Here is a 21,470-nt window from a genome sequence, read left to right on the forward strand (position 1 = left end):
GGTATGATATAATGGAAATCCAAATGGAGATCATCAATATTAACAAAGTTAATTCCACAGGTTTAGTGATTTTGATGTGGTTCCTTCCACCTTCTGCTCCCAAGACTACCTGGCAATTTATGATGGTTCAAACATCAGTGATCCCCTTCTTGGTAAATTCTGTGGTTCCAACCTTCCACCAAATATTAAGAGCAGCAATCATAGTATGCTTCTGGTATTTAAGACCGATTCATTTCAGACGGCAAGAGGTTGGAAAATAACTTTCCAGCAGACACTGGGTAAGAATTTTGGATATATAAATCTATTTTTCATGTCTGTGACTTTTCTGCTTTACTATTTTTATTCACCTGACAGAAGTTGCTTTTCATTTAAATTTTGAGGAATATGTTGCATGTAGTTTTGGTTTTAAAAATTATGTATTTTGATTAACAAAAAATCACTCAACTAATACACCTCTCTGGTATCCAAAGGTAGAGTCTGCCTACACAACCATTTCTTTCCTTCTTTTTCTTTTTTTTTTTTTAAGATTCTGTTTATTTATTCATGAGACACACACACACACACACACACACACACACACACACACACACAGAGGTAGAGAACACAGGCAGAGAGAGAAGCAGGCTCCATGCAGGGAGCCTGACATGGGACTCGATCCCGGGTCTCCAGGATCACACCCTGGGTTGAAGGCGGCGCTAAACTGCTGAGCCACCTGGGCTGCCCTACACAACCATTTCTAATGAGACCTGAGCCTCATTTTATCACTGATGGAAATGGCAGAAGTTTAGCCTAAAAGCAGTCAAGGGCCCCATTAAGAAAGAAGGCCTCATGACCTGTGTAGACTTTATCCTTAAAATGAAGAAGAGCCTGGGGAGTATTTTAAGTAAGAGCTGCATGGCCAGACTTGGCTTCTGGAGAGATGATAGTGGTAGCAGGGTGGAGGAAGCTGAGGCAAGAGGACCCTATGCCTTGAGAAGAAGCTCATTACAGAATTACGGATGGCACAGGTTGAAGGTTCAAGCTGACACAGTGGGAATGGAAGTAGAAGGAAAAGTAAGAATCTCAGAGAAATTGAGAAGGTAGACTGTATTGGAAGTACAGTTTGGAAGTTGGCAGTACATTGCAGAAGGATAGGATTTGAGGATGATTTCTAGATAAGGGCACCATAGGAGGCTAAGATTTCAGGACAAAATACTATATTTAGGTTAGAGCATTTGTGGTTGGAAGCCTATGAGACACCTAAATGGAGAAAGATGAGAGGAAGTTGGTGCTTGAGAAACGATTTGGGCTGGAGATAGTGATCTGGAAATCTTCTAGAGGTGAAAGAAGAAGCTGGATATGAGGATAAATTGAAGACCCTTTATTCCCACTGCATGTGAGAAATAATTATCTATATAAAATTAACTCAGAACTTGGAATCCTTTAAAATCTAAGTTAGGTCATCCATTCTCTGTTTATCTATACGCATAGTGTCACAGTCTAAGAAAACTTATTCTGACTCTGGAAAGTGCTTTGATTGTTCCATTTGGATACAGACATAATTGATGTTCTGAAAACAAACAGCTCACCAAACGAATCACAAAGTCTGTGGAGTCTCAGAGAGATCTGAGAAGTTTCCAGCACTAAGTATCCTGCTCAGACTCTTTATCTTTATCTTCACCCCCTGCTATAGGTAACCTTCAGCCCTCTGATCCAAAGCCAAGCTTACCTGAAGCTTTCTTTACATTTGATGTGTTGCTTTCTTGTGCATTTCTTGAGGGAAGCAATTAGACGTTTGTGTTGTGAAGGCTTCCCAATACAACATAGACTTCATGACAAATTGTATCAGAAAAGTACTTTGCTACTTAGCTGTATCAACAATAACTTGAAAGCAAGTCTCATAGGTAGTCAGGAAGTATTGCCTCAATAGACTTTGCCTAAGTGAAGTGGCATACAAAACACAGAGGCTATTTTGAAAGAAAAATTCATTTTCCTTTTGAGATTTTTGCACAAAAAAAGCTCATACATTCTTGCCTTTAGCACAGACTTTAGAATCAAATGATGGATATTTGCATTTGCTCTTGCTACCTGCTTTCAAGCTGTTTTTCTTTTTCCTAATATATTCTCACATGACCACCGAAATAATTTTAAAGCACTCTCCACTGCTGTCATCTGTGTGAAGCTTCTTGAGTCAGTGTTCCCTTGCCTCATTAATTACTGGTTTTCTGAGCTACACAGAAGGCATTTGGACTTACTGTGACATATTAAAGTAGCACAGAAGGGAAAATCTTATATTGTCAGAGGCATTGCTCGCGTATGAACACTGGGCTCCTTCGATCAATTACTGTTTTCCTCCAGTCACACTTAGAGGAAGGGTTCAAGTGCCAGGAACAGAAATGGAATGTAATTAGTTTCCAGGGTGGTGCGTATCATGATGGTGACTTTTACCTCTTTTTCATCTTTATAAATGCTTTCAGACACTTGGAAATATCTAAGAAGTGGTTTGGAGTAATCTCTAACAGTAATTTTTTTTTTAACTGAAAACCTAGGTGTTAGTTACCATTTGGCATTGCTTTGGTCTCAGAAAGCCTTTGATACGACACATATAAGTTTGCTGATCATTCTGTATAACTTCAGTTTTGTGTTTTTGTTTGTGGTAAGGAAGTAGGAGAAATAGCAATGAGAGTAGATTGAATTCTAGGGTTTATAGAATCTTTTAGTTATGTATCTGGATTTTTTTAAAAAAACAAACTTAGACTTGGCCACCGGGATGCACCTTTCACATCTGTCTTATCCATTTAAAACACCCCACTTTCCCACAGAGGGGAGAGCACCCGTGTAGACCTGACAGTGAATTTTCAACGGTCATATGAATTTTCAACAGTGAATGTCCAAAACTGTCAGTTCAGCCTGGAAAACAGTATTTTCACAGAATAAATCATTGGTGTGAAGCGGAGACCATTTTAGTGTGTGACATCTCAGTTTAGTTCATCTTGACTAACACACTAGAGTTGTGCAAAATTTCCAATTAGATGATACATTTGACAATACTTTATATATGTCTGCCTCATTTTTTCAGAAGTCAAAAGGCCTCACTCATGTAACTCATGTAACTATGTGATTATGAAGTGAACTCCTTCTTCACTTGTATTGCTAATGGTCAGAACAAATTTGGGGCATATATCCCATGGTTGATTGTTAATTACTAAATATGTAGAGAAACTGAGTTTCCTCCTTTCATGGAACTTCTATGTTAAAGGTCCATAATGCATGGGGTATAAGGTAAAGAGAAAGCAAGGCCTTCACAGGGCCTAATATCTAACTATAATACGAATCTGCCTTCTTCTCTTGCCCTCTGGACCCCAGGACCCCATGAATAATTGATCCTGAGAGAAGATAACCAGCAAAGCGATGATCTCAGGCATTAGGGATCTGTGAAACTCTGAAATTATCTAAGTGTTTTTCTCAAGAGAATTAGCTTTCGTCTGATTGTCATTGGTATCAATGATCTTATAAAGTGTAAAAAGCCACCATCAGCCCCATGAATTTGGCTGAAATGAGAATGCTATATAGTGCAGAATTGACATTGATAAGTATCCTTTATTCTCTTCATTTCTGCTAGTTGAGCTTTTGCCCCTCCTTGGCCACCAGGGGCTGCTTTGGCCATGGCAGTGCTTACACGTGTGTCTTGTGAAGCATTTCAGACTTGCAAACATGTTTTTAAGCTTTCTTTTTCTAAAAAATTTATTCAATTGTATTTATTTATTCATGAGATATGCAGAGAGAGAGAGGCAGAGATATAGGCAGAAGGAGAAGCAGGCTCCCTGCGAGAGCCTGATGCGGAACGTGATCCCAGGATCCCTGGATCATGACCTGAAACGAAGGCAGATGCTCAACCACTGAGCCACCCAGGCACCCCTGTTTTAAAACTTTCAGAGCCCCTGTTGCTTCTTATTGTCCTGGTCTCATGTCAGAGTGCTGCTCTTCAGTCTTACTCATGGCATGCTCATCACATTAGACACCAAACTTCCAGATATTTGATTAGATCAGTGATTTAAAGTACATTTATTTGTGTAATACTGTGGTAATTCCATTTTTTAAAGTAATGTATTCATACCACTTTAGCAAAATGTTAGTGTCAAAAATTGACCCTGACCTAATTAGGTATGAGATTGGTAGGCATTTGGATCAAGGAGAGAGTAAAGAGTGACCCTTCAGGATGACATGTCCTAGAAGAACAAGGACGTCACCCTGGAGAAGATGGCAATATCAGGGACAAAGGGATGTCAATGACTAGAGGTTTTCTTCACCTAAGGCTGGAAGCATTGGACGTGTGACCAAAGTTCCCACCTCCCTGTGGTCCACAGTCCCTCTGCTGAGGATGAGGGCCATTGCCTGTCCCTTCCTCGAGTATGTGCCATATAGAAAACAAGTCAGATGGCAATACAGTCAGATTCACAGACCTTGCTGTGAGACAAAAGCAAAAATACCAAAGTACATGATTAACAAAAACAAAATGAATTGTGCTCCACAAAGATGGAAACACTCCCAGATGGGAAGAGCTGTAGACCAGAAAGCAGGTGGCCATGACCTAATCGTTCCATTATATCATTGCCTGGTAAGATGCTTTAGAAAATCCTATAACACTTTTCACCTCTATTTTTAGCCACTAAAAAAAGGTCAGTTTGAAAATTATTATTTTATTCCATTTAAGAATGTGATGGGGATAAAGTAGTTAATTCCTGTAAAGTTCCTTAGATGTCAAAGAGAAAGACTGTTATGTTATCAGAAAGTAATGTTGCGGTCTTAAACTTTTGTAAGGCTCCATGACCTGCTCCACTCTCTCTGTCAGGTGGGGAAGAGGTGTATGTATAGCTGGGGTCACCATCATCAATAGGACCACTCCATGGTGCAATGATTTTTTTTGTTCATTCTTATTCACTTTGCACTGAAATCTAACCAGCAAATCCTCAAGTATGTTTTATAACCTAAATCTGAAATCAAAAACTAAATTTTAATTAAATTCTAACCCCTTGCAGAGGCCTAGCACATAACTGATACACCATCAACATGGGCTGTGTGAATGCATTAAAGAATAAGTAAATACATTATACCTACTTAAGAATTAATTACCTTATAAGTAATATAAATGGCATACTATGCATTGCATTGTATCTAGATGTGCCTTCTTCTCAATTATGGTTCATGTGGTTCAGCTGTGACTCGAGGTAGTAAATTGAATCATTTTCATCCTCAGAGAATTGGGGGTACTAGATCAGACTCAACCTCGGGTCATGTGTATCTGGCCCCTGGATTTTTGCCCACTGCCATAACATCTGGAAAATGTCTCTCTAACATACTAAACGAAGGCCCTGGGAGCAGCGAGAGGAAGCTGAGGGAGTTGAACCTGAGTTTGTTGATAGGAGGGGACAGGAGGAGGAAAGGGGAGACAAAGGCAATGAGAGTCTGCAGCCCCAAAGATGGAAAATGTGGTCAAAACAGATGGAGAAACATATAACAACGTGTCAAAATCAGACTCTGGTTTCTAGTTATTTTTTCAGTTTCAGTTTTGGTGTTCAGTTTGGACTTTGAGAGGCATTCTAAAATTCTGTAGCTAAACGGTAAGAGAATAAACTTAAAGAACGTTCAGTGACTCTAAATATTGATGTGTGTATGTTTCCATGTGCTTCTTAACAGCCTGATAAAAGCTGCCAAACCATATTACTTTTAAAAGCAAAAAAGTGCAGTAAGAGAGTTGAGTTATAACTTGAATAATTTCATAAATCACTGCTCAAGTAACTCTCAGTTTAGCAGTAATGAGGGTATTACTCGAAAGCACTGGTGTTTGTTCTCTCTCTCTTTTAAGATTTTATTTATTCATGAGAGACAGAGAGAGAGAGGCAGAGACCCAGGCAGAGGGAGAAGCAGGCTCCATGCAGGAAGCCCAATGTGGGACTTGATCTCCTGTCTCCAGGATCAAGCCGTGGGCTGAAGGCGGCGCTAAATTGCTGAGCCCCCCGGGCTGCCCTGTCTGTTCTCTTAATGTCATTTAAGACATTGAAGCCTGAGAATGAGATGAGCTGAAATTGTACACCCATTTGCAGAAAACTAGATTGAGCTTATTTCCGTCCTTTCTAAGCCTTTTATCTTTCACTGGTGATTGGATTTCCCTTGAGAGATGATGTCAAAGACAATGTTATCTGCAGTTTCTTCCTTGTGGGTTTTATTGAAAAGGTTTTTTTGCTGAGCAGAGAATTTGGGGCTACAGTAAAGAAAACAACAATGAGTAGTTCACCAAAACGTTACAAAAGCAAGTAGACAGGAGTAAAATCCTGTCTGCAAAAGGAAAGGAAAGATTTTTATTAAAATATCTTCCAACATCAGAACCTATGCCCCCACCCCCTGGAACAACCAGATTGCCATGCGTGGTCTTGAAGAGTAGGGCTGCTGTGGGGAAAAATAAAATCCGACAGTATTGTGGAGACTAAACCAAGTGATAAAATGGAATTAGTGGTAAATCATAAGATAACACTAGAAAACATTTGGGTGAGCGAGAGCTGGGAAGCAATTATCACTTCATAACCTTAAGGCACATCAATCCTCCTCAAAATGGAATCTAGTCTTATCTCAGATGTTCTCAAAACCGAGTGTTTTGAGTTAAATTACTTGTAACCACAGAATCCCTATAATAATTACTATTATCCTTACTCGGATCAGCTTGACTTTGATGTGTTTGCAGAAGCATAAACGCAAACTATCTGTGGTCAGCATTAAAAAGAATTATTTGGTTGTAAATCAGTTGTTTAGAAATGAAACATCGGGCAGCCTGGCTGGCTCAGCGGTTCAGCTCCACTTTTGGCCCAGGGCATGATCCTGGAGTCTCAGGATTGAGTCCCACGTTGGGATCCCTGCACGGAGCCTGCTTCTACCTCTGCCTGTGTCTCTGCCTCTTTCTCTCTCTCTCTCTCTCTGTGTCTCTCATGAATAAATGAATAAAATATTTTTTAAAAAAGATAGAAATGAAACATCATTAGGGCCACGGGACTGTATTTTTCTTGTCGTGATATCCGAAAAATCTGTTAATTTTTTGTGGTGGCTGTACATTCTGCTCATTCCCAAATGAAGACATCGCAAAGTCCCAGGGCAAAATGATAGTGACCGCCTGTCCCCAGCATCCCCTCTGTGCCAGATGTAGGACAGAGACTTCCTCTAGATGGTCTCTTTTAATCCTCACAACTGCCCATGAGACGGGGATTACCCCATTTTACAAAGGAACAAATAAGAAGTGAAGAGATTAAGCAATTTGTCAGTGGTCAAAGTGTTTGTGAGAGGCAAAAGCAAGCTGTGGACCAGGTCTGATCATCTCCCAGATTCACTGTTTTCCTATTCCGCCCCCATCATCTCTGTGGCAGGCAATCAACATTGCCAGTGACTAAGAGGGATCCTGGGGGTGCATTTTCTGAAAGACAGGTCATCACTTCTTTAATTCCTCTTTGGCATAGATAGAGTTACTTTTTTCCATTTTCATCTTCTCTTTGATACTGCCTGCTGTTACCAGCATTTCAACTTGTACCTAGCCCCAAATAGTGTATTTACACATCTACTATTACTACATAAATTATTTGCATAGCTACAATTTTATATTATAAAACACTTATACTATGCTGAATTATGTTTTTAATATATTGTATAATGTATATATAGTATATCTTTTATAATATATATCTATGGTTTATATTATGTTTATATTTACATTAAAGATCATATATGTATATGCAATATACATATAATATATGCATATTATAGCTCATAATACATAATATAATAATATAATTTAAAAATAGATATGCAATAAAGTCACATTATCTTTCTGATGTTGACAAATGTCAGACAAATGTCACATCTGTCTTATTGGCTTTGTGTGGCATATTGATAAAGAATTAGAACAGTTATGTGGAATATAATTGCCTTGGAATGTAAGAATAATAGAACTCTATGGCAAATAAAACCCTCTAGTCCACAATTATGGCTTCCAGTTTAGTAAAATTCCTCACCACAGAATTCTAATAAAATGAAGGAATTTGGGTATTTATTTTTATGATTTAACCCTGATTGGTACTCTTATAATGATTAGTTTATGAATTGGGCAGCTAAGTCACAGAAGGCATTATGAACTTTGCCAAGGTCACTTAGCAAGTCTTGAGCAGAATTGGGAAAGTAATTCCTGTCTCCACTTTGTCTCCACCAAAGTAATAAAAGTTGAATTATCCATTGCACAATGCATAAGCTAATATATGAACAAGAACAACAAAAAATTATTATTTAAAAGCTAAGGGAAGCTGGGTCTGGTTTTATGAATTCCACTTCTTCCATATTGAAATCTATTTTATAACTGAAGAGCAAGTTGCTATTAAGCCTTCTTTCTCTAAAGAGAACATTTTAAGAAATTTTATAACTTTTGATTTTGTAATTGTCAGTGTAAAAATAAAGTCATACTTCTTTTATTTTATTTTTTTTTAGATTTTTTCTTTTTTTTTTAATTTTTATTTATTTATGATAGTCACACAGAGAGAGAGAGAGAGAAAGAGAGAGGCAGAGACATAGGCAGAGGGAGAAGCAGGCTCCATGCACCAGGAGTCTGATGTGGGATTCGATCCCGGGTCTCCAGGATCGGGCCCTGGGCCAAAGGCAGGCGCTAAACCGCTGCGCCACCCAGGGATCCCTATTTTTTATAGAATAATTGACATACAGATATTGTATTAGTTTCAACATTACAACATAGTGTTTTAATATTTGTATAATGTTACAAAATGGTTACCACTGTAAGTCTAGCTACCATCTGTCATGATGCAAAGTTATACAAACTTATGGACTATATTCCCTATGCTGTGCATTACATCTCAAAGTCTTACTTATTTTAAGACTGAAAGTTATTTTATAACTGAAAGATTGTACCTATTAATCCCCTTCATCTATGTTGTCTAATTCCCTTACTACTGTAACCATTCGTTTGCTCTCTATCTCTGAGTCTATTTGTTTTGTTTAATTTGCTCATTTATTTTGATTTTAGATTCAACATGTAAGTGAAATCATATGGTATTTGTCTTTCTCTGGCTTATTTCACTTAGCGTAATAATACCTTCTAGGTCCATCTATGTTGTTGCAAACGGCAAGATTTCACTTTTATGGCCAAATAATATTCCATTGTGTGTATGTACATATGTATATAACATCATCTTCATCCATTCATCCATCTATGGACATGTACTTTGATTTCGTATCTTGGCTATTGTAAACAATGTTGCAATGAGCATGGGAGTGCCCATGTCTTTTTAAATTAGTGTATTCATTTTCTTCAGATAAATACCTAAAGGTGGAATTTGTGGATCATGTGGTAGTTCTGTTTTTAATTTTTGGAAAAATTTACTGTTTTCCACAGTGGCTGCACCAATTTCTATTTCCACCAACAGCACAAGAAGGTTTCCTTTTTCTCCATATCCTTGCTAACACTTACTGCTTCTTGTCTTTTTTTATAATAGCCATTCTGATTGGTATGAGGTGTAAATCATACTTCTTTTATATAATGTAGCTGCCACCTTAATGTAACTTGTAATTTACAACTGATTAAATTTACTCTGCTTGCTGAAATCTAATACTCAGAGATTAAATTTACTTAAGTAATAGACCTGACATCATTCATCATTGGAAATTTTTAGCTAAAGAAGTGTTTTTCTATAAAAACACTATCTCTTAGGCAGTGTTTTAAATCATTCAGAGATATTTTTATTACTATCCTGCTAATTGTTCCTTGGCAATCACATCTGTGCTAAAAATCAACTAAATTAGCTTTAAAAACAGGTTAATCCATAGGACAAACATGTTTACGTACATATGTTTGTCCATAAGACAAATGTGTTATTTTGTTAAAAAATATAAGTACATACAAAAATATAAGTACATATGTACATAAGTACATACGTGCACATGTACATAGACATAATGTGCGCACAACCACTTTATAAATCAAGAAATATATTTAACCCCAAAAATTCCCCTTGATGTTAGAGGCAGAGATCCATCCAGTAACTATTTACATTTTCTATTCATTCCTTCATTGTTTATTCAACAATACTCACCAGCTACTTGCTGTGCAGGCGGTGCGCTTCTCCTTAGGAATACAAAAATGAACTGAACAAAGTCCCTATTCCTGAGAGGTTCATTCGAGTAGAAGAGCTAGTGATTGTAAATTCGGTGCAATAAATGCTTTTTGACAGAAGTATGTGCAAAGGACAGTTGAGGCAGAAAAGAAGAGACCTGCGATACTTTGGTGTTGAGTAAAGAGGACACAGGATATTTAGAGAAAGCATCACAGAGAATGTAAATCCTGAATTGTAGTGTGATTGTAAGGAGTGGAAACTCTGGCACAAGACTTCCTGGGTGCCAGTCCAGGTCTTGTCATCCCAACAGTTTTGACCTTGGACACTTTACTTTTCCTCTCTTCATCTCGATGATCTCCTTTGTGAAATGAACGTACTAAAGTGACTACCTGATAGGGTTGTGGTGAGATTAAATAAAACATTCCCTGGCACTCATTTGGCATGTCATAAATTTCTGTCATAAATGGTAGTAACTTGGAAAGATGAGAAGGCACTCATTGGGAAAACATCTATAGAGAAGAAAAAGCACGTACCAAGTTGCAGGTGCATTCTGTTTCAAAGCCTAAGGAGTGATTTGCACATCATTTGGGAATACTCTGGGGTATGAGGTGGAGAACAACAGGAGCTGAGACAGCAGAGGTAGACAGAAGCTACAGGTGGGGGGCCCCGTATCATATGCAGAGGGGAACCATGAATTGTTTTGAGCTGGAGAGTGCTATGACCTAATGGATTTGTTTTAAAGAGAACAGTCTAGCACCTGTACAGATGATGTTTTGGAGTAGGAGCAGAATTGTATGCAGGGAAAAATTAGGAAAGTATTACAGTTGTTTTGACGGGATGATCAGAGAAGTGGCAGTGTGAAAATTAAAGATGTAGAAAGATGAGAACCAATGGGACACTGTGGTCTTGAAGAAGGTAGTGACACTCTGGAGATACCGCTATCCTAATACAAAATTACCAGGGAAGGATCAGGTTTTGTCGGAGAAAATAATAATTTGGGTTTGGGTATGGAGAATTTGGTGCCTTTACGACAACCAGCTAATGTCCAGTAGTTCATCAATTAGAAGCTCAGTAGCAAGATCTGGGGTAGAGTTTTGCTTGTTTTTACCTTGAAGCAATGTAATGTGGCAATACACATTTAAAATTGTTATATATTCCTGGTGAATTCCCTTGTGTCATTATGAAAATTTTTAAAAATGTTTCTTGTCTTAATGTCATTTCCCTAGCTTTCTTTAAGTTTGTGTTTGCTTGGTATAGTTTTCAATCTTGCCACTTTCAAACTTTTCCTATTTTGAAGAATATATGGTTCTGTTTTACTTTGTCTTTCAGCTTGAGAATTTCATATATTTTCATCTAATGAAATTATCAACATTATTGGGTTTATATAGACCTGTTGTATTAGTTGTTTTCTGTTGGTCATACCTGTTCTTATGTTCCTTTATCCTTTCTTACCTTTTTAAAATTAATTCATTTTTGTCGCTCTACTTTTTAAATCATTGCTTATATATTCTGTTCCTCTCCTTAAGTGATTACATTAGCGATTACAGCATTCAGCCTTGACTCGTTAGAATCTAATTTAAAATTAGCCCTTTTGCCACTTCATAATAAGTGTAAGGACCTTAGAATATTTTAAATCTATTTATCTACTTCCTGTCTTTGTGCTATTAATGTTAATTGTTTTAAATCCACATATAAACACATAAAACATTTGTATTGCTTCATGCAATTCGTAATTATGTGTACTTATCATTGCTGTTGTTTTTTTTTTAATTTTTATTTATTTATGATAGTCACAGAGAGAGAGAGAGAGAGAGAGAGAGGGGCAGAGACACAGGCAGAGGGAGAAGCAGGCTCCATGCACCGGGAGCCCGATGTGGGATTCGATCCCGGGTCTCCAGGATCGCGCCCTGGGCCAAAGGCAGGCGCCAAACCGCTGCGCCACCCAGGGATCCCGATCAATTCATTTCTTTTTGAAGATTTCTCTTTAGTGATTTTTTTTTATTTGTTGCATATCTCCTGGTAAAAATGTCTTTTGGTTTTTGCTTTTCTGAAAATGGTGTTAGTTTGTCTTAAATTTTATGGGATATTTTCTCTGAATATAGAATTCTAGTTTGGCATTTATTTTCATTCTGCCATTTAAGATGCTATTTCTCTATTTTCATCTGATTTCTATCATTTTGGCTAGAAAGTCATTGTAGAATTCTATGTGCCGGTACTTTGAGGGCACTCCCTATCCCTGTCATCCAATTGTAGACTGCTGTACTCCATAGTGAGCTCTCACCATGTGTGCGTGTGCATGTGTGTATGTGTGTATGTATGTGTGGGTTAATTTTCGCCATTCTGATGGGTGTATATTAAGATCTCACTGTGATTTCAATTTGCACTTTCCTAATGGTGAACAATTTCAGGTGATTTTTTGTCATATATAAGCCTACTTTGGTGAAATAATCTATTTTTATCTTTTGTCTATTTTCTAATTGGATTTTTTTCTACTGTTGTATTTTTGAGAGTTCTATACATATCCTCATAGTTGTCCTTTCTTACGTATGTGGTTTGCAAATATTTTCTCCCAGCTCATAACTTGCCTTTTCATTCTCTGAACAAGACCTCTCTTAGAGTAAAATGTTTAACTTTTATAAAGTCCAATTTATCAATTTTCCTTTTTGTATATCCTCCTTTTGGTGTCAAGGCTAAGAATTATTTGCCTACTCTGAGGTCCTAAAGATTTTCTGCTATGATTTCTTCTAAAGGATTTATGGTTTACATTTTTGGTAATGTTTATGTCTATCATCCAGTTAGAGCTAATTTTTGTTTAAGGTCTGACATTTAGATTGAAATTAGGTGGGTTTTTTTTGCCTCGTGATGTCCAATTATTTTAGCAATATTTATTGAAAAGACTACCCTTTCTCCACTGATTTGTGTTTGCAGCTTTGTAAAAAAGAATCAGTCGAGTGTATTTGTGTGGATCTATTTTTGTAGAGTTTTTTTTTAAGATTTTTTTTTTATTTATTCATTTGAGAGAAAGCATGCAAGGGAGAGCATGAGCATGAGCAAGGGGAAGAGGAGAGGGCAAAGAAGGTCCCCACTGAACAGGAGGCCTAATGAGGGGCTGATCCCAAGACCTCAAGATCATGACCTGAGCCGAAGGCAGACACTTAACTGACTGAGCTACCCAGGCACCCCTATTTCTGTGTTTTCTCTTCTATTCCATTGATCTATGTGTCTAACTCTCCACCAATATCATACTGTCTTGATTATTATAGGTATATGGTAAACCTTAATATCAAGTGGAATGATTCCTCCAACTTTATTCTTCTTTGTCATGATGGTTTTTAAATATTCAAAGACCTGTATTTTAAGATGTAAATTTTAAAGAAGGCATTTTTTAATATGAACAGAAAGATCTTGCTGGGGTTTTGATTTGATAAGAATTGCATTAACCCTATGCCTCAATTTAGGAATAATTGACATCTTTACTATATTGAGTCTTCCAATCCATAAATATGTATGTCTCTCCATTTAGTTAGGTCTTCTCAGATTTATTTCATCATCTTGTAATTTTCAGCACACAGATCCTGTATATGTTTCATGAAGTGCATACCAAAGGATTTCCTTTTCTTTGGAGCAATTGCATTTTTATTTTTTTAAATCTTTTATTTAAATTCTAGTTAGTTAACATATAGTATAATATTAGTTTCAGTGCTAGTAATTATATTTTTAATTTTGGTTTCCACATGTACATTATTAGTATATGGAAATGTGACTGATTTTTGTATATTGCCCTTATATTTTGAATTCTGCTGAACTCACTAGTTTTAGGAGTTTTCATGTAAATTCTTTGTATTTTCTACATCTGAAATAGTGGCAATTCTATTTCTTCCTCTCCAGTCTGTGTATATATATTTTTTCTTGCCTATTAACTGGAAAGAATTCCAATTCTCTGTTGAATAAGAGTGGTGAGAAAAAAATATCCTTGCCTTGCTCCTGATTTTAAGATGAAGACATTTAGTTTTTCACCATTAAGTGTCATTATGGCTATAGGTTTTTGTGGATGCTCTGTTCAAGTTGAGAAACTTCCTTTCTATTCCTAGTTTGCTGAGAGTTTTTATCATGAATGCATGTTGGATCTTGTTAAATCCTTTACTGTATCAGGTAATATGATCATATTAGTTTACTTAGTAAATCATGTTTTTAAAATTTCAAAGTTAGTGAGAATGATTCTAATGAAATGCCCTGGGACTGATGATGCATGCATAAAGTGTTTTCAGTAATACCTAATTAATGCAAAATTAGTAAAAAAGATAATAAAATTATCCTGTTTGTTATACATTTTATTGTTCTTTTTCTAGTGACGTAGCTACTGATTAGTTGCTGAAACTACCTTTCTTTTAGTATTTTAGTTTTATGCTTCCCAAATATTGCCAGACTAAATACATGATCTAAGTGAAATTAGGCTGGGTCTCAAATAGGATTTTTAAAATGAGTCAAATTGGGTGATATTACTAAAAACAAACAAAAACAAAACATACAATTCATGTTGCAAAAACCATTATGTGGTTTTTCTAGTATAACATCAATATAATATCTGAAAGGTTATAAATGTTTGAGGTTGGGAACTAGAAAAATAAATCCAATTTGCTTTTATTTATTTTTTTTTTATAAATTTTTTATTTATTTATGATAGTCTCACAGAGAGAGAGAGAGAGAGGCAGAGACACAGGCAGAGGGAGAAGCAGGCTCCATGCACCGGGAGCCTGACGTGGGATTCGATCCCGGGTCTCCAGGATCGCGCCCTGGGCCAAAGGCAGGCGCCAAACCGCTGCGCCACCCAGGGATCCCCCAATTTGCTTTTAGAGGAAAAGACAAAACAGGTTCATCTAGAACATAGTTGAATTTTTAAAAATGAATTCTCTGCTCGAGGGCAATTGAATAATGCAGCTTTGAAAATCACAGCAAGATTTAGTCAAAGAAAGGATTACGGAGCTCTAACTCTGTGTCTCCTGGGGTTGAAAGGAAGCTCTCCTGGTGCACCCCCATTTCCCTAAAGCACCAGCCTTCAATGTATTTGTATTCTGTTTCCTGTGCTTCAGTCTGCAACCTTCAACTACAGGCTAAAGCCCCAGCTGGCTCACTGGGAAACAGGAAAATGCCTGAAGTCAGGCCAATCTTTATCTGTAAGTATAGTTTGCCATTCACTATGTGTCCAAGGGGTGGCTGTTCCAGAGGCAGAGAGAGATCCTATCCAGAAAACCTTAATCAAACATCAACCACAAAAATGTCAATTCTCATGATAACTATTTAGAAATGCACCTGTCTCCAGTAAAGACTTCAAGATATTTTCTCTTAGATAAAATAACTATTTTTCTTTGTTGAATTTTTCTTGGCTTGAGCTTCACTCGGAAGTTTAATTATCAGAGGGAAATAATTTCAGATTCAGTTACTGATTTTTAATTCAGTAGATCTCAACCCACATTCCCTGCTTACTGTGGGTTTATATTTCCAATATTTCTTTAGCCAAATATTTTCTTTCTCTCAAGAAGTAGCTCTTTTGTAGGAAGTGTTGCCAGTTTTAGGGAAGATGATTAGACTGACATTTGTTCTCAGGTGCAGGGATTGCTATGACAGAGTATTCTTTTTTTTTTAATATAAATTTATTTTTTATTGGTGTTCAATTTGCCAACATATAGAATAACACCCAGTGTTCATCCCATCAAGTGCCCCCCTCAGTGCCCGCCACCCAGTCTCCCCACCCCCTGCCCACCTCCCCTTCTACCACCCCTCGTTCGTTTCCCAGAGTTAGGAGTCTCTCATGTTCTGTCTCCCTCCCTGATATTTCCCACTCATTTTTTCTCCTTTCCCCTTTATTCCCTTTCACTATTTTTTATATTCCCCAAATGAATGAGACCATATAATGTTTGTCCTTCTCCGATTGACTTATTTCACTCAGCCTAAACCCTCCAGTTCCATCCACGTCGAAGCAAATGGTGGGTATTGGTTGTTTCTAATGGCTAATATTCCATCATATACATAAACTACATCTTCTTTATCCATTCATCTTTCAATGGACACCGAGGCTCCTCCCACAGTTTGGCTACTGTAGACATTGCTGCTATAAACATCGGGGTGCAGGTGTCCCGGCGTTTCATTGCATCTGTATCTTTGGGGTAAATCCCCAGCAGTGCAATTGCTGGGTCCATGACAGAGTATTCTTGACACAGTATGACTGAGGGAGAAGGTACTGATGGATAGGAGTTTGCTGGATGGTAGGATGTATGTAGTAACAAGGAAGATAATGGATTTATGGTGCTGAACAGCATGTCAAGGTTAAGGGCCGATACTACTTAAAAAGGGCAGGGGGGAGATATAAAAATATCTATATAATAAATGAATATTAATGTTTTGTGTGCAAAACTATTTCATCATCACAGAGTTCTTTCTGATATATCCTGTAATTGTTGAAATATGGAAATATAGAACTAGTAATGTGGGAAAGCACTTTTTGGTAAAGGATCCTCCTTTTGCTAATAATCGTCTCTGTATTTCCCCAAAGACATACATTTATGGTTCCATTTGCTGTAGGAGGAGCAGAAGCAAAGAGCAGTTACACTATGTTTAAAGATTAAAGTGGGGAAAGCAGAGCAATTTTAAGCATTTCCTGCACCAACAAATACTGAAAGTTGTTTACTCATGCAATATTATATTACATTAGTTATTTGACTATGCACTCAGATAGTATTTTACTCATATAATATTCTTTAAATATAATATGAATTATATAATTCATTCACATAATGTTATACTTACTTCAATTATTCAAATATTTTGACCAGGATTGTCTGATGATAATGTTCATTCTCCTTTTTTTTTAATATCATGTGTATATTCTATGAATTAAACAATGTGTCCTATTATAGTTTAATAGCTCAAACAAGCTATTTGTGTATTGGTTGGCTATTGCCACAATGTTGCATAATAAACCATCCAAAATTCAATGGCTTATACCTATAACATTTATTTTTATCCCTTATGAGTTGGCAGATGGGTTTGTCTGCCTGTTCCAGGCTACAGCTTCATTGCACTTGGCTTTACAGTTCAGGCTGGATCCAGGCCTGCTCTATGTGAATCCCTTTCTCCTTCATTAGCAGCTACCTAGGACATGACCTCTTGGTGTATGGAGCACAGGAGCAGAAACCAAAAAATACAGAACCCATTTAAGACCTCTTCTTACTTCAAGACCATTAATATTCTTTTTTTTTAAATTTTTTTAAATTTATTTATGATAGTCACACAGAGAGAGAGAGAGGCAGAGACACAGGCAGAGAGAGAAGCAGGCTCCATGCACCGGGAGCCCAACGTGGGATTCGATCCCAGGTCTCCAGGATCGCGCCCTGGGCCAAAGGCAGGCGCCAAACCGCTGCGCCACCCAGGGATCCCAAGACCATTAATATTCTGAAGCCTAATGCCAGTCACTTGGCCAAGCCTAACATTAAGTAAACAGAAAAGCATACTCTGTCCATTCTAATGTGAAGAGAGGGGCTAAAGAATTAAGAATTATCCAATCTACCAGTCAGTCTGTGGAAGCACACACCAATGATTTTTGGGTTCCCTGGAGGGAAAGTGTGTCTATCTTATGACATCAGTGTAGTAGGGGTACTATTGGTTAATAAGTGTATATAATGGCACCACTGTACCCAAGTACAATCATCATTTTGCCCTTATTAACCTATTAGTAACAATTAATAAACAAGTGGTGATAAGATAGCTTGAACTTTTAAAAATAACATTTAATTTTTAAAGCAGATGCATTGGGATCCCATTGGGTGGCTCAGTGGTTTAGCGTCTGCCTTCAGCCCAGGGCGTGATCCTGGAGACCCAGGATCGAGTCCCACATCAGGCTCCCTGCGTGGAGTCTGCTTCTCCCTCTGCCTGTGTCTCTCATGAATAAGTAAACAAAATCTTTAAAAATAAATAAAGCAGATGCATTAATAGAATAAAGCTAGCAATAACAATTTCTAGTATACAAACCTCCAACACTTTACCCTTTCTGCCTCCAGCCCAGACTGTGACTAGGTCCTCTCTCCTGGTCTCGTATCTTCCCGTTCCACCCCCTTCCATGTAATGCTACTACCAGATACATTTTTAGATCAAAATTGATTAGAAAGTGCATTATGACCCTACTACTCTTCTAATCAAAAATCTCAGGTACATCCCCATTATCCACAGAATAAAGTCTTAGGGTCAAGTTCTATGATCTACAGTTGAGGCTCTCTACAGAACAGCCTATCCTGTTTCCCAGTCTTCTTGTATTTCATGGACTCTATGGTGTTTGTTAACAGAATTATGCTTTCCTATGCATATAAGGTAAATTCTTGTCCACTGCATCTTTGTTTATGAAGTTCCTTTATCCTGGAATTGCCAATACCAATCACATTTCTACATGGTCTTGTCCTGTTGTCCTTCAAGACCCAAATCAAATGTTACCTCTTCCTTGGACATTCTACATCCTCATAGCCTGAAGTAATCTCTCCCTTCCTGCAAAACTCACAAGACTTCTCTGCCTCTTTTATGGTACCTGTTTTATTCTAGATTGTATTATCATTATTTATCTATGTCTTATCACTTCTGTTGGACTACCATTTATCTTTTCCCACCTCAATAATAAATATTTTTCTTTGACTATTGGAATAATATTTAATGGGATGCCTAGGTGACTCAGTTGGTTAAGTGTCTGACTCTTGGTTTTGGTTCAGGTCATGATATCAGGGTTGTGAGATAGAGCCCCACATTGGCTGTGCATTCAGTGGGGAGTGTGCTTGTGATTCTTTCTCTCCCTCTGCCCTTTGCCCCCTCCTCTCCCTTCCTCTCTCAAATAAATAAATATTGGGGTACCTGAGTGACTCAGTTAGTTAAACATCTGCCTTTGGCTTAGATCATGATCCCAGGGTCTTGGGATAGAGTCCTGCATCAGGCTCTTTGCTTCTTGCCTGCCTCTTCCTCTGCTTGTGCTTTCTCTTGCTCTCTCACTCTCTGACAAATAAATAAATAAATAAATGAATAAAATCTTTTAAAAAAAGTAAATAAAATCTTTAAAAAATTTTTTGAATAAAAATCCCAGTATTTAATAAATAAATACATTTGTCAATTCAATAGTACCCCCAAGTCATTGTTCTTCCCAGCTCTGCATGTTAATCAGGGTGAGGGGCTTTCTTAAGTAACAAGCAGTTCACATTGGATATAAAAGCTGCGCAAACTCCAATTCTTTCTTTAGTTTGCAGGCTTATTTCATGTGAACAGAATCATTAGCAATATGTAGTTCAGCCCTGCGCATTGCTTTGGTTTCAGAATAATTATGTCCTAGATTCCATCTATGGATTTATCAGGGGCTGGGCCTTTGGAAGCTTTTCCACTCCAGGAAATGTCTTACTACACAAATAATCTATAGTTTTACCTGACTTTGAAGCTATGGACAGGGCATTCTGACCTACTAAATAATGCACCCATGCTGAAAAACACTTGGCATATTTGATATCCTTTGCTAGTAAGGAGGGCCACCATTGTTTCCATTTCCTGAGGAGCTCCAAGGCCAAAATCTTAGCGCCCCCTGATGTTGCAAGCAGTGCTTTCACCGTTAAGATAAATACAATGAGACAAATGAAAGGCCAATGTCAGTGAGATTTAACTTTGGAACTAATAATACTCTATATTTGGGCAGAAGATAAGCCTTACGAACATTACTTTATCTTAATCTCGATTCCTACTGGGATTATTTTGAATTTAGTCATGCTCATGGTTTCAAAATCGTTCAGTTTGTTGCACTTCTCACATCATTTCTGAAGAATTGCCTTGGACTGTGAAATGAACAAAAGTAGGTCCTATGTTCTGAGGATTTTGTTCTGTATTTTTTTCATAGTTGACCATTCTGTCATCTTGAGAGGATTCTTTATCTCCCCTTTCTATTTTTATTATGAATTTCAAAGTTTTTATTTCAAAATAGTTTTTTTGTTGCCAATAAAGGTCTTTTTCAGCTTCCCTTTCTTTTTGGAAAAAAAACAATCAACTATAGTGTGTGTTTTAATATAAATTGGGCTGTAGTGTTAAATGTGTGTAGTGTTAAATGCCCCTCAGCCTCTTTCTAACGGATTATTTACATAAAAGGTTTGTTGGAAGCCAATTATCTTGGAGTGTTGGGTAAATTCTTCATAAATTCAGTATTCAATCTGATAGTGTTCATAAAAGCAGAACATAAAATACGTTCATGGCTTCCACAAGCTTTATTATGCAAAATACTTTATTTTCTAAAAAATTGGATTTTTCAAGGATAGAAAAAAACTTCAATAAATATCAACAGTTCTAAAAATGCATATAAAACTAAATATGGTCCCCCACTTTTCTAGGTAACTAGACAGGGGACCGAAGGTTAGGTCATAGGCATAGAAAGGAAGTAAATAATGATAATGCAAGTGGAAACAACACTCACATAAGCCCATGGAAGCCTGGTGCACCATATGATAATGTTCGTACAAGTGTGACCAAAATAGTTTCTAACTATGTGATTTTACTATACTCTCCATGTAAAATTTAAGATCTTTTCTCTTTGGTTTGTGTAGTGATGTGTCTTTGTTTTAACACAGGGCCTCAGCAAGGATGTGGTGGTTATCTGACAGGTTCAGATAATACCTTTGCCTCTCCTGATTCTGACTCCAATGGAAGATATGACAAGAATTTAAACTGTGTATGGTTCATAATTGCACCAGTAAACAAACTAATTAAACTTACCTTCAATACATTTGCTCTGGAGGCACAAAGTGCTATGCAAAGATGCATATATGATTATGTAAAGGTAAGGCTATTACATTTCTTAACAGTCTTCTAACCCAGACTTTAGTATGATATGGGACAGTTTATACCATTCGGGAAGTCATGAAAATACTGAATAATGCTAATTTTTAAAATGACATATTCTTCAAGGTATAACATTTATTATTTTGTCTTGTTTTTAATTTTTTTGAAAGATTTTATTTATGATTTTGAGAGAGAAAGTGAGCACAAGCAGAGGGAAAGGCAGAAGGAAAGGGAGAAGCAGACTCTCTGCTTAATAGGAAGCCTGACCCAGGGCTTGATCTCAGGACCCCAGGATCATGACCTGAGCTAAAGGCAGACACTTAACCAACTGAACCACCTGAGTGCCTCGTATTATTATAGATATTCTGTCTTCATATCAAGTTAATCTTTAACATGGATGACTCAGAAATTTCATGTGGCTTCTAACACTAGCTTTAAGAGTCCTTGTTCATCTGTGCTTTGTCAAGAGATTATCTTTAGGAAGATGGATTG

At 37.2% G+C, this 21,470-nt stretch overlaps 1 protein-coding gene across 1 annotated transcript in view; it reads left to right on the forward strand.

Annotated features, from left to right (window-relative positions):
- Window positions 1-21,470, forward strand: part of CUBN (cubilin) — a 258,475-nt gene that overhangs the window by 215,853 nt on the left and 21,152 nt on the right. The window contains exons 59-60 of the mRNA XM_025445065.3: window positions 61-278; window positions 20,768-20,976. Coding sequence (XP_025300850.1) covers window positions 61-278; window positions 20,768-20,976 — 427 coding nt within the window. The remainder of the gene's footprint in view (window positions 1-60; window positions 279-20,767; window positions 20,977-21,470) is intronic.

This window comes from Canis lupus, chromosome 2, assembly GCF_003254725.2.
Source record: "Canis lupus dingo isolate Sandy chromosome 2, ASM325472v2, whole genome shotgun sequence".
Lineage (NCBI taxonomy): Eukaryota > Metazoa > Chordata > Mammalia > Carnivora > Canidae > Canis > Canis lupus.